This window comes from Mustelus asterias, chromosome 24 (genome assembly GCF_964213995.1).
Source record: "Mustelus asterias chromosome 24, sMusAst1.hap1.1, whole genome shotgun sequence".
NCBI classification, from domain to species: Eukaryota; Metazoa; Chordata; class Chondrichthyes; order Carcharhiniformes; family Triakidae; genus Mustelus; species Mustelus asterias.
In genome coordinates, this window is record NC_135824.1 from 13191143 (window position 1) to 13205653 (window position 14511).

Below are 14511 nucleotides of genomic sequence, written 5' to 3' on the forward strand. Positions count from 1 at the left end.
TCCCAGGCTGGCCAGCCATTGAGCTGGCCAGCAAACAGGGAGACTGACAGATCGGGACCACTGCACATGCACAGAGCTCCTGAACTGTCAAGACTCCGGCACAAATAGGCCCCCCTCCCCCCAGGTTTTTAATAATATTCACAACTGGGACTTCTGCAATGCACAGTGTGCGGAGATTTGGGTGAGAAGCTGAACTGAGAAAACAGTCGGGATCTAGAACAAATTTCCCGCCAATTCAGCACTTTTAGGAGAATCGCTGCCTTTGTCTCTATCTCCACAGATGGCATGGTGGCACAGTGGTTGGCACTGCTGTCTCACAGTGTGTGGAGATGCCGGCGTTGGACTGGGGTAAACACAGTAAGAAGTTTAACAACACCAGGTTAAAGTCCAACAGGTTTATTTGGTAGCAAAAGCCACACAAGCTTTCGAGGCTCTGAGCCCCTTCTTCAGGTGAGTGGGAATTCTGTTCACAAACAGAACTTATAAGACACAGACTCAATTTACATGAATAACTCACAGTGCCAGGGACCTGGGTTCAATTCTGGCCTTGGGTGTCCCTCTGTGTGGAGTTTGCATGTTCTCCCCGTATCTGCGTGGGTTTCCTCCGGGTGCTCCGGTTACCTCCCTCAGTCCGAAAGACATGCTGGTTATGTGCACTGGCCATGCTAAATTCTCCCTCAGTGTACCCGAACAGGCGCCGAAGTGTGACGACTGGGGGATTTTCACAGCAACTTCATTGCAGTGTTAATGTAAGCCTACTTGTGACAATAATAAATAAACTTTTTTAAAAATGCTGCCAGACTGCTGAGTTTATTCAGCATTTTTTACTTTTATTTATGGTACTTAACTAGGAAGGGAACTTGCCTTTCTTGATTTCCAGCATCTGTAGTATTTTGCTTTACTCGAGTGAAATATCATCTTGACTTGGACACACAGTGCCATCTTTCATTGTCATGGAATTCCCCACCCGACACTGATGCGAGTGCACTAATCTAAAGACCGTAGCTCTTCGAAAGACCCACCACCTCCTCAGCATAACTAAGAATGGGTAGTAAGTACATAGGCATGCCAACATCATCCAGACTTCACCAACAATTTTAAAATAAAAGGCACCCTAAAGCACGAGATTAGCAGCCCTCTCAACTGCAAGAGGTCTGCACCTGGGGTAAACTGGAGGGGAAATCAAAGCTGTATCCCAAAATACCAATTCTCCAGGACAAGAGGCAAATGTTTACCCTGTGCCCTGTGGAATTATCTCCCAAACCACTCTGATTTTGTTCGCTCTTTGTTTTTGTAAGTCTTTCTGAGGCAGATCCACCTGATCATCCTCTTAGTATCCTTCCTCTAAGTTTCTTCACTTTTCATTTAGCTTTCCCTGTCCTCTTATAATGCACCAAAGAGGCATTACTTAATGCAAAGAATGCTATACAATTCCAAGTAGTTTTTGTGTCAGAAAATGCAGCCATTTTTCTGAAGGTCTGCTAGAATGTACTTACCACCACAGTTGGAGCTGCAGTCTTTGCGTTCACCATGGCAAAATGGGACTGTTCCTCTATTTCAACATCCTTTCAAAAACATGAAAGCACCATGATTACTTCACAGTAAACAGCAAAGCACAAGTACCAAGTATAAGACAGGAACCAGCGAAGCATGAATAATGAAGAATATATGGTTAGATTAGTATTCTGGGAATTGTGTAGTGACATCAATTGTAAATGCACAAAGATTTCCTGTTTCATATTTCTAGTGAAATGCACTTATATTTTCATTTAGAAAAAATAATAATTCCCGTTGAATTATCTTTGGGGGTCAGTGACAGAACCTTCTCTCAAATGAAATGACTGGATGAGAGGGCATGACGCAGGTGATTGTACTGGTCGGAGAAGAGGCAAGCTAATTGGGTAAAATGGCATTTTGTTATTTCATGCTTTTTGTTTTTAAAAAGTCTACAAAAAAAAATGATTCAGATCACAGATTGCATCATGAGATTTGTTTTTAAACCTCCTTAATTCTGATATCCAGGAACAAACATACAAGTCAAAACAATGTTAGTTCTGGAAAGTGTAAAGGGCTATTGGAGTAAGTGTATGCCCTGCTGGCTAAATAGCCCATGAATCAGCTGGCCTCTAGTTCTGTTCAAAACCATAGCATCATGTACAGAGTTTCCTCAGATTAGCCGGAGTTAATAGCGGAGTTTGTTGTTGATAGCATTTGAGGTCGACTACATAACCCTTGTCTGCTCTATTATTTCTTTAAATAATTAAATTTATTTATTTATTAGTCACAAGTAAGGCTTACATTAACACTGCAATGAAGTTACTAAATTCTTTAGGTTAGGCATGAAATGCATGCTGAATAATCTTTATTACATTTTCAGCTGTTTGATGTTTTTCTACTATAATTTTGATTAAAGATTCCAATATCTTTATTACCACCGGTGATAAACTAATTGTTATATAGTTCCGTGAATTTGTTCCATCTCCCTTTTAAAAAAAAAAATCACATTTACTGTCCACTTGTGTTCTGGCATTATTCCCTTTTCTACCAAGCTTCTATATATACAGATAACAGTGTCTCTGCTTTCTCTTCCCTAACTTATCTTAGTGTGCCTAGATGCAATCAATAAGGACCAGTGATTTTATCTTATACACATTTTATTAGTTTATCGGTTATCTCTCCTCTTTCTACCTTAAATGTTTTCATCTTTTTTGAACTTTCTTCTAATGTCATGTCCCATGTCATTCTGAGGCAAAATAATGACTTAATATTTCTGCCATTTTATAGTCATTATCTGCAAGTTCATCATGTTTAGCCGTTAATGGCCCTATTCCTATCTTGCTTTTTTTTCATATTTATGGATCTGTAGAAATCTTTACCATTCCTTTTTATATTCCTCGATAAAACATTTTTTGTTGCCTGACACCTCGCTGAGCAAAAAACACCAATAGAAATAAAATGCGAAGAAACAGACACAGAAAGAACAAAGAAAATTACAGCACAGGAACAGGCCTTTCGGCCTTGCAAACCTGCACTGACCATACTGCCCATGTGAACTAAAACCCCTTCTAGGGACCAATATCCCTCTATCCCCAAGCAGTTCATGTATTTGTCCAGACGCCCCTTAAAAGTATGTCAAATGAAGGCGAAAAATCTGATTATTATAAAACTCCCTGTCCAGTGACAATAATTTGAAAATCTTTGAAAGTCAAAGCATTTGATGCAGTTTTATCATTCTAAAAGGGTCATTTGCCATATGTTGATTTGGTTATAGCTTCCAAGAGAAGTTGAGTTTTGTTCAGTATGATAAACCTGTAGTCCTCAATTTCAGTCCGAAAACTCTTTCTCCGAAAGATTAATGCAAAAGTCTGGCATTTCCTTTGGCGTATTTATTTTAATTTATTCTTTCATGGGATGCGGGTGTATCTGGCTGGGCCAGCATTTAGTACCCATCCCTAATTGCCCTTGAGAAGGTAATGATGAGCCACCTTCTTGAACCACCACAGTTCAGAGGGTGCAGGCACACTTGCAGTGCTGTTAGGGAGGGAGCTCCAGAAATTTGATTCAGCGATAATGAAGGGACAGCGATATAGTTCCAAGCCAGTATGGCTTGGTGGGAAACTTGCAGGTGGTGGCGTTACCATGCATTGTGTTGGAACTGTATTCATCCAGGCAAGTGTAGAGTATTCTAGCACACTCCTGGCTCACCTGATGAATGGAATGTGAAACAGTCTACCCTCACACATTTTGTATTGTCACATTCCTTGGTTGCTTATTTGCCCGATTTGTGGTTGAATTTGCCAACAGTTAGACATCAACATTAGTTTTTTGATATGAGCGAAATTTCTGCGTGAATTGCTAACTGTTTTTGGTGATGTCAGTGTGAAAGCTTCCTTTCTGGTTTCTAGTGGGCTGTTTGTAAATGGGAAGTCCATAAAATTTGAGGTTTCACCGAGGTAGTACCATGTATGAGAAGGTCAGCCTGCTCCAATAATATATCAAGTCCAAGACAGTACAGATGATGCTTATTGCACTGGATGAAGAACAGACCAACTGGGCCAAATGATCCCGCTATGTCCCATATTTCCTTGCACAAGGTCCTTACCTGATCAATATCCCCCAGGCAACTGTGGATATCTCGACACATCTCTTGTAGCAAGCTCACTGGACACTTGTGAAGCACATGCAGACTGAACATCATACTCATCAATGCTTTGCAGAAATGTATATCTTCTGTGGAGCCAACATGGTTTGATATTGTATTATATCCCAATCAGAGAAACATTTGAAGGCAGCATAAATTTTAGAAATAGGTCTGATATCTTGTTTTATTTGGGGTTCATTTGTTGAAATTGTTAACTGTATCATTTTGAAATCACTACAGATAATGTGCTGAAAGTCCATTATGCATCTGCCTCCGAAGAGGACACAGCCACTTTTGTTCTGGAAAGTCAGGAACCTGAAATATTCAGAGCTTAACTCCAGAAAAATATTCATAAATCTAATTTTAAAAATCCATATTTAACAAAGAATATACCAAGGGCAATTTATTGCAAGTCTGCTTTGGGTCCAATGCAGAGTTACGATTGAAATATTACTTGTCTTTTCCCTTTGTAATGCTGATGGACTGGTTTCTCGTTTCCAGCATTTTCCATTTTATCTTTAAATATTATGAATATATGTGTCTGATGTACTCTTACCTAGGTTATTTTCCTTGCAAATCTTTACTGTCCAAGTTAACATTTGGCCAAACTATCAACAAAACACAATAAATCAACGGTAGATCAAATGATGCACGTTTCGCTGATGTCATCACTAAATCTTTCACCATAACAAATTAATATAGAATATAAATGTTTTGGACTACAAATAAACTTGCACACATTTAATAAAAACTCTTTCTTTTGCATTTTTCAGTTCCAACATGATAAAACTAACAGTCTGCCAAAGAAAACTGGCATTGTCATAGCAACATATTTAGTGTACAGAAACGGATATAATCAGTGTTGCTATTCCAAGAATACCTCTATCGTGACTACTTTTGTGAAATTGTTCACTGTGTCATTATGCCATGTTTCTTAAGTACCTGTCTGCTTTTCCAAGTTACTTTCTCCTCTGTATATCAGATTTTTAAAAAACGCAAAATAGGCCTTTACTGTTGTTTTAAAGCTCTATGCAACATGGTTGCAATTTTCTACACAGAAGAGCAAGACAACTGGAGGGTGTGTGTGTGTGTCTGTGTGTGTGGGGGGTAGGGAGGAGGGGCGGGGGGGAAGAGTTACATAAATAAAGTAACACTCTAGACTGGTTAACAGAAGGCAGATTTTGCCAAAGTGATCTACCAGCCCTCTGCTTCCTGGGCAATCCTATATTACTAGAAACTGATAAACATGCAGAGCATGTGAAGGCATCTGCCAAATGGACAAGCAGTTTTTCTTTCCCCTCAGCTTCACCTGCTTAAAATGCCTCCCTCTCTACCTTGAACAATGCATTGGGCCTTCTATTTGCTGGGAGGACCAGAGTGTTCAATTGGAAAGCCATGATGTGGAGATGCTGGCGTTGGACTAGGGTGGGCACAGTAAGAATTCTCACAACGCCAGGTTAAAGTCCAACAGGTTTATTTGGAATCACGAGCTTTCGGAGCGCTGCTCCTTCATCACCCACCTGATGAAGGACCAGCGCTCTCAAAGCTCGTGATTCCAAATAAACCTGTTGGACTTTAATCTGGTGTTGTGAGACTTCTTACTGTTCAATTGGAGAGACATGAAACTAGCTTTCACTGTGCAGGCAATGAAAGCATAAATTAATATGGGTACAGCTCCATCTTATTACTTCAGTAAGTTACCAAGCTTGACTTAAGTCCGCCAGCATTAAATAGTGTTCTCACAGGAGTGAGGATCAGAAACAGCTTTTGTGTAATGTGTTACTTACTACTTAACAGAGGCCAAAAGTTGCCCACATATTACTTTGAAGCAACATGATTCAAGGGATTACCAATCTTTCATGCTCATGTAATGTAGTACTTACACAATTACAAAAACTCTGAATCTCTTGATACATAGAGACCCTTTGCTGCAGAATGTATAGTGATTGTAACTTCTGGGAAACAAAAGACTGGATGATGTTATGACCTCTGGCACAAGGGTTCAAAATCAACCCAGAATCATGAGAAAAAAAACTTCTCTATCTGCTAAGCGGCTCAAGTGAAATCTGCTTGGAACAATTTTAGTACAGTTCCTCGTGGACATTGACTCACAGCACAAGCTGTCCTTAATCACCAACTGGACAGAATTTCCAAGAACCTATATTAGAGTAACTGTTGTGGGAGATGGAGAGACATAGGAAAAAAACATAGAAACATAGAAAATAGGTGCAGGAGTAGGCCATTTAACGCTTTGAGCCTGCACCACCATTCAATATGATCATGGCTGATCATACACTTTCAGTATCTCACCCCCGCTTTCTCTCCATACCCTTTGATCCCTTTAGCCACAAGGGCCACATTCAGCTCCCTCTTGAACATATCTAACGAACTGACCCCAACAGCTTTCTGTGGTAGAGAATTCCACAGGTTCACAACTCTCTGAGTGAAGTTCTTCCTCATCTCAGTCCTGAATGGCTTACCCCTTATTCTTAGACTGTGACCCCTAGCTCTGGACTTCCTCAACATTGGGAACATTCTTCCCGCATCTAGCCTGTCCAGTCCCATCAGGATTTTATATGTTTCTATGAGATCCCCTCGCATTCTTCTAAATTCCAGTGAGTACAAGCCCAGTCAATCCAGTATCCCTTCATATGTCAGTCCTGCCATTCCAGGAATCAGTGTGGTGAACTTTCGCTGGACTCCTTCAATAGCAAGAATGTCCTTCCTCAGACTAGACCAAAACTGCACACAATACTCAAGGTGTGTCCTCACCAAAGCCCTATATAACTACAGCAAGACATCCTTATTCCTATACTCAAATCCTCTTGCTATGAAGCCAGGATGCCATTAGCTTTTTTCACCGCCTGCTGTATCTGCGTGTCAAACTTCAGCGACTGTTCCACCATGACACCCAGGTCACGTTGCACTTCCCCTTTTCCTAAACTACCACCATTCAGATATTAATTCTCCTCATATGAATATATCATATGAATGGGCTACTCCTGCTCCTAGTTTCTATATTTTTGCACGAGTGACCACTCTTTTGAGGCTGGGGTAGGTGCAGAATGTTGGAGGAGCAGAGGAGATACAGGATATAGCTTCCTCTAGCTGTATCTGGCATAGGAGTGCTTACTGGAGCCACTGGTCACTTCCAGTGAGAACTGGTAGTAATATTCCTCATCTAATCACAAAACGAGAGAAAACCTCGAGAATCTTTTATTACTTTCACTCATTTTATGACTTTCAACTAGAAAGAGCTGTCAGAGTTAATGTTTACTTACTTGTTCAGATGTGGGTTCTAATAGCCGAGAGAGTGTTGACAGTATGTTCACTAAAAGCTGCGCTTCCTTGCTGTTAAAATCCTCTTCATCCCCACTCAGTTGTGTCACAAGGGATCTCTGACAGCAAATGGATCAGAACAAACATATCTTAATGTGGAGAGTGAATGGAAAATGGGGGGGTCTCACATGCCCATAATTAGAAACACAAGATATATTTCTTATAGATTGCTGCAGGTGCGCAATTAATGCCATTGAAAGTTGCTCAGTTCCGATTTAAAAGCAGCATCAAGCACAAGAAACTTACCTGGAACTGTCTGATATGGAAAGCTGCTTTCTCTGTAATGTTGATGTTCTCTTGTTCTCCTTCCTCATCACTCACCAGATCTAAAAATAAAATAAGACAAAACGTATTTCTCAATTTCCAACTCTCCTGAAGGGTTAGTGTTCCATCGGCATGGCAGGTACCTCTCATTAACTAGTCTTCAAGGACCCAATGGATGCATCAAGCACTCCCAGAACAGTGACAAATATTAGCTGGAGGCAGAGTAATACTACCTCGACAATAAAAACAGAAAATATAGGAAAACCTCGACAGGTCTGACAGCATCTATGGAGAGAAAAGCAGAGTTAACGTTTGAGTCCAATATGACTCTTCTTCAGAACTGGAGAGAGGTAGAACTGTGATGAATTTTATGCTGTTGAAAATTTGGACAGGGGCAGGTGGAGGAAAGTAGGTCAGGAATAGGTTGGAGGACAGGAGAGAATAAATGAGAAAAATGTCATGGAGCACAAGGCAAAGGGAGTGTTAATGATAGTATTAAAGACTAACGTTTTGGTCCAGAGCGGGTGTTAATAGCAGAAAAGGGTCAGTGCTGGGGTCCAAAGGCAAAAACACGAGAAGAAGATACAGACTGGCACTTTGGGGGGAAAATATTCAAAATGGAGGACCTAAATCCAGAAGGCTGTAAAGTGTCTTATTGGAAGGTGAGGTGCTACTCCTCCAGCTAGCGTGGGCTTTACTGGAACATTGTAGCAGGCCGAAAACAGAAAATTGAGCATGAGAGCAAGATGATGAATTGAAATGGCAAAAGACAGGAAGGTCAGGATCACGCTTGCAGACTGAGCAAAGCTTCTGCAGAGCAGTCACCCAGTCTGCATTTAGTCTCCCCAGTGTCGAGGAAACTGCATTGTGAGCAGCAAGTACAGCAGACTGTACAGAATGGTGTGCAAGTAAATCACTGCTTCACCTGAAAGGGGTGTTTGGGGCCTTGGACAGTGAGGAGAGTGGAGGTAAAGGGGAAAGTAATTGCATGGGAAGGCGTTGTGTTGTGAGACAGGGTTAAGGTTTGGGATGTGATTAAAGAGTGGACCAGGGTGTTACAGAGAAAATGACAGGTGAGATGAGGGGAAGACATGTTTTATGATGGCAACAGGCTGGAGTTGGCAGAAATAGTGGAGGATGAATGTTTTAATACAGAAGCTGGTGGAATGCAAAGTGAGGACAAAGAGCACCCCATTGTGGTTCTGGGAGGAAGGGGAAGGGGTGAGGGCAAAAGTGAACTGGGTAGAACAGGGTTGAGACAGTCAGTGAAACTAGTGTGGGGGAATCCTTGGCTGAGGAAAAAAGACAACACATCAGAAGCGCTATTATGAAAGGTCGTGTCATTATAACAGATGCGAAGCAGATGGAGAAACTAGGAAGAATGGAATGGAGTTCTTACAAGTAGGGTGTGAGGAGGTGTAATTGAGCTGGCTGTGGGAGTTGGTGGGATTACATGAATATTGATAGACAATCTATCACCGGAAATGGGGAAAGTCAAGGAAGGAAAGGGTCAGAGATGGACCATGTGAAGGAGAGAGGGGGTAGAAATTAGAAGCAAAAGCTGATGAATTTTTCCAGTTCCAGATGAGAGCTTGAAGTAGAACAAATAGAATCATCAATGTACTGGAAAAAGGGTTGCGGAATAGAACTACCTCTATAATGCTTCCTCAAACATTCCTAGGTGGGGTGCAGATCAGATTTGATAAAGAGTAAAGCTTCAAACTGAAATTTCCATTTTTGCAAATCAGTTTTTACTTCAAGGTAAAATAAATGCAAATCACCACAATGGGACACAGTCAGCTGAACATAGTGAAACACAATATACAAGTAATTTAGGAAAAGGAAAACTACACACATTTACCAGGATGCCTAAAGCCAACAACTTGCAGTATGTTTACAACATCAATGGAAGGAAGGAAAGCAAGTCAGAAAGAACAAATTTGCATTTATTTATGCAGCATCTTATGTGTCTCAGAAACATCTCAAGGCACTTAAACCAACAAATGATTTTGAAATATAATTGTCAGATGTTATGCAAACAAGATTGCAGAAACAGCAAACATACGTATAACCACAGCCACACGGACTCAAAGGCAGCAATCTTACCATTTCTGAAAAACCGCTGCCAGTCTACATTTGCAATCGGTGTGAAGGGGGAGGGGGCTCGTGATAGGCCACGGGCCTGCGCAGTAGCTGGAGGGGTGGGGCCTGCTTTAGGTCATGGAGGCCAGCTGAAAACGGCAGAGGCTCAGCTGAGAGACGTGCACATGCGCAATTGCACCCTTTGCTGCTATCAGCAAGCTTTCTGGCAATTTAAGCCCCACCCCCTACAAGCGAGAAATGGTTTTCAGCATTTTGTAATGCACTAAGTGCATAAGATTCGACATTCAAACTCGTTGAAGGAACAGATTTGAAACTGTCCCATTTTCACACTCGTTCTGGACTTAGAATTTTTTTCATAAGATCACCTCAAAAATGTTAACTCTCTTTCTCTCCAGATACCACCAAACCTGCTGGGGAACCCCACCTGGGGCTAGTCATAATAAATGAGGGACGAGTACTGACCAGACCAACTCCCTGATCTTCTTTCTAAGATTGCCATAGGGTTTAATTGTCGATCTGCATATATAGACAGGGCTTCCGTTTAACATCTTATCCAAAGGATGCCATCTCCACAACACAGTATTGCACTGAAGTGCCAGCCAGATAATATGCTTAAGTAGAATTTAAATCCACAACTTTCTAACACAACTGATCTGAGTGAAACCTATTATGTAGGCGCTCAGCTTTATTTAATTTATTACAGTGTTTCATGCATTTTAACATGAAAGAACCATTTCATAAACACGTTCCAGTGGAATACAGCATTACAAGAACCTGGCTGAACGTTGAAGGTTCGTAATATCCAAATTTTGGTGATCCAATCAGTCTCACTAAATGTTTGAAAGCCATAACATATGCAGACCCACATGATATTATTTTATATCTTAAGGATTAAACACAAAATTCAAATTATGCCCACTTACCTACTGCACTCAGGAACTGCTGGATCTTGTTCGGGTACCTGAGTTGCACTGTGTTAAATATGCGCAGTAATCCTTCCAAACAGAGTAACGAAATAGTCCTTCCTTTCTCTTTCTTCCCAGATTCTTCCACTGCTGATGGGATCGATGTGTATCTCCACAGTAGAACTCTACCAAGCATCAGATAAATGTTGACAATGATACTAATCACTTCACTGTTCAACAAACAATCTCATTTGCTGGTACCAGCTATAAATTGATAGAATGCCAGTTATTTTGCTGTTTGAATGGTAGACAATGAAAAATAAACTTAATTCTCAATAAAAATCAGAAGGTGCAAGAAATACACAGCATAAATAGCAGGATTTGGAAAGTAAAAATTTAAATTCTAGGCAAGATCCTTCAAAGAACCTTAAACAGTAAATCTATTTCCCTTTCAAATGCTGGCTGAACCACTTGCAGCATTCCCTGTTTTATTTTAGATTTACCATATTGGCTGTTTTCTTTTTTCTTGGTAAAAATTAAACTGTTTTGACAAGATAATACCATAGAAGTGTTTTGAAATAGCAAAAACATCATGATGTGACGTAACCTTGTAGATGTTTGAAATTGCTGTCTTACCGGGTGACTTCACATAGGTATTTGAATGTTTTCTCAGCATTTTGGCCGTCTGGTCCATCGGTCTGTCCTGTCTCCTCGAGTTGCTGTATTTTCTGCAAGGCCACACTAACTGCATATCGCATAAACTCATTACTGGAACGCAGCACAGACAGGCTCTCTCCGTGGCTCTGTGTATTATCCCTTGTGGGGAGGGGGGAAAAAAGTAGCTCTTTTAGGAAATTCTAATTAATTTAGCAATTATAACATTGATCTCTGGCACATATTGTTAATTAAAATTTTTATGACTGAGATTCATAAATTTTAAGGTAAAGCTATCAAGGGAAATGTAGCAAAGGCCGTAAATGGAGCTGATGCATCAGCCATGAGCTAACTAAACTGTGAAACATACTTGAGGAATGCTGAATGTCCGAGTTCTGTTCTAATATTGTTCTTTGACAAAGATTGATAGGAACCAAATACATGCAGGAGTTTTTTAAAGATGAGAAACAAAAACTTTTTAATTCCTGAAGGACTAGTACCACCCTTGCAGGCCTGGAAGTTGCAACTTGAACATGTGCGCATGTGTGGGTGTGATTGGGTTAAGTGTTCTCAGACAGGAGAGAAGTTACAATGCTACAAATGCTCTTCTTGGATTAGTGGAGGGGGAAAAAAAGTGAGCCCAGTTTTCTGTCCCTGACTTCTATCCGGCAAGCAACCATAGCTGGAAACTGTGCATATGTCAGCCAAACACAGGATTTAGCTGCAATGATCCCCATTGATGAGCAGCCTGTCATCACTGACTTATAGGGAGGTGATGGCGAAATGGTATTGTCGCTGGACTAGTAATCCAGATACCCAGGGTAATGCTTTGGGGACCCGGTTAAATCCCACTACGGCAGATGGTGAAATTTGAATTCAAATAAAAATCTGGAATTAAAAGTTGATGATCATAAAACCATTGTTCATTGTTGTAAAAACCCATCCTGTTCACTCATGTCCTTTTGGGAAGAAAATCTGCCATCCTTACCTGGTCTGGCCCACTCTCAAGGATGGGCAATAAATGACACTCGCATCCCATGAACGAATAAAAAATCTAGGCTCACAAAAGACAAATGGCCTTCATGACAAGTTCAAGAGGTCTAATCCCACTCATATCCCAGCAAAAGCCACTAATTTCAGGAGATGAAGGCAAGTTAATTGGAAAAAATATTTAAAGCTCTTCAAATTTCTAAAATGAAATTGGAAAACTGTGCATACACACACAATTATCCTTTACTTTGTTTTCAGTAATCCACTCAGGAGAAACAAAACATTGCTAATTCTTGTACTAAAGAAAAGACACATTCCAACTGAAAAGAAAATAGTGTCATAAATTGTCCTGCTTCGTCCAAAAACTGGGTAGCTGGAACAGCAATGAGACATTTGGTAACAGTCCTTTTACATTATGTGCAGTAAGCTGCACTCCAAGGCATTTTCATTTTTCTAAATATAGGAGATAAAGTCGTGATTTGTGGGGTTTTATCAAAATAAGAATCAGAAAAGAAGAAACAGATGCAGTTGCATCATAAGAATGAAAATGGTGGAAATGTACAGCAAGTTGGATAGCAATTGAAAGAAAAACACGATAATTTTTTGGTTAGGACTCTTGCGTTTCATTTTTAATCCCAAACTCTAACAAACCTGCCACGGATTTCCAATGTTTTCAGGTGTACCTCATTCATCTGTTTTTTTCACCAGCTAATGGCAAGTTTGCTTAACTGCAACAACAGCTAACTCCACTAACGTGAGATAAAATTGACTTAACGAGGTGGGTCTGTTTCGTAGTTGTTCCAGAGAGAAGGACAGGAGAAGCCAACAAAGCTTTGGCCTTTGTGTTCATAACTTGATCCTCTTAAAAGAGATGGAGTATGCATGTTTTTGGTAGTCTTGACTGTTAAACTATATAAGTCACTTCAACCCAAAAATGCTGCATTTGTGAAACACACAGTTGCTTTTACTGTTAAGATTTAACCTAAACCCAAGTGTTGCACAGCATATTGCGTATTTCTCTATAAGGCGGGGAAATCTCATACATGCACAAAAATGTTGCTGTATATAACACTTCGACTTGCAAGACAGTGAGTAGGGTTGTATTACCTGAAAAGTGCAGTCAGTAAACAGGAGACAAAGCTGAAGCTTAGAAGACTCCTGGCTGTTTTACTGGATGAGGGGGATTTGCCTTTCCGAGATTTATCTTTCAAAAGGTCCGAAAGCTTGTGGTAACGGTTGAAAAGGCTGATAACATCTTCAAATCGGTTCATACTACAGCAAGATGAAAATAATCTCATAAATTATTGCATGAAACGTGGTTTATTTGTGAAATGGCTTAAAATATTGAGAGAATAATTCAGGAGGTCTAGGAAGGAACAAATATTAACAAAGTTTATTCAATGCACAAAGAAGAAATATTTGGTTTTGTTACACATGCTCTAATTTTGCCTCTCAATTTTACAGGAAAGTGTAGTTGGTGTAAACAGATAGGAATCAATTTCTAACGGCTCCAGATCTAGCTCAAGTCAGTGTGAGGTAGACCAACCAATTATCAGACAACAGAACGAATTCAGGCAGATTCATGAAATCACATAAGGAAGAATTCCGTTTCCTTTAAAGTTTCTTCTAATTATCTCCCCAGTTCCTCGGGAGAGCAATTTATCCAGTATTAGAGTTCCAAAGTTGTAAAGGCGGCTGTTCTGTTTGTGAAGTTAATATATTTTATCATTTTAAATTCATTCATGTGATGGGGGCATCGCTGGCAAGACCAGCATTTATCACCCATTCCTAATTGCCCTCGAGAAGTTGGTGGTTAGCCATCTTCTTGAACTACTGTGGTCTTTGTGGTAGAGGTAATAAGGGTTAGAAAGGGGTGAGGTGGAGACTTTAACCCCTTCGGGGCCACCATAGCTAGACCTAATTCGACTCTCACCCACAATGGGCTCATAAGACAGCTATCAAGATTGTTAACTACAGCCAGTTTTCTCCATCCTTAAGATGTGGATGTGCAGGCTAATGTAGTGCCTCTATCATCATCCGAAGCTGAGACAGATTGACTAAGTACAGACCAGCAAAACAAATCTGGGACCTTCCTACTCTGGACAGTTCAGTGTC

General features: G+C 40.4%; 1 protein-coding gene across 3 annotated transcripts in view; it reads right to left on the reverse strand.

Annotated features, from left to right (window-relative positions):
- Positions 1-14511, reverse strand: part of fanci (FA complementation group I) — a 69276-nt gene that overhangs the window by 16080 nt on the left and 38685 nt on the right. For all 3 annotated transcript variants that reach the window (XM_078241308.1, XM_078241310.1, XM_078241309.1), the window contains 8 exons: positions 13504-13668; positions 11389-11568; positions 10771-10937; positions 7727-7806; positions 7423-7539; positions 4698-4749; positions 4103-4230; positions 1497-1565 (listed from right to left, as the gene is read on the reverse strand). In XM_078241308.1, the coding sequence (XP_078097434.1) occupies positions 1497-1565; positions 4103-4230; positions 4698-4749; positions 7423-7539; positions 7727-7806; positions 10771-10937; positions 11389-11568; positions 13504-13668 (958 nt within the window). The remainder of the gene's footprint in view (positions 1-1496; positions 1566-4102; positions 4231-4697; positions 4750-7422; positions 7540-7726; positions 7807-10770; positions 10938-11388; positions 11569-13503; positions 13669-14511) is intronic.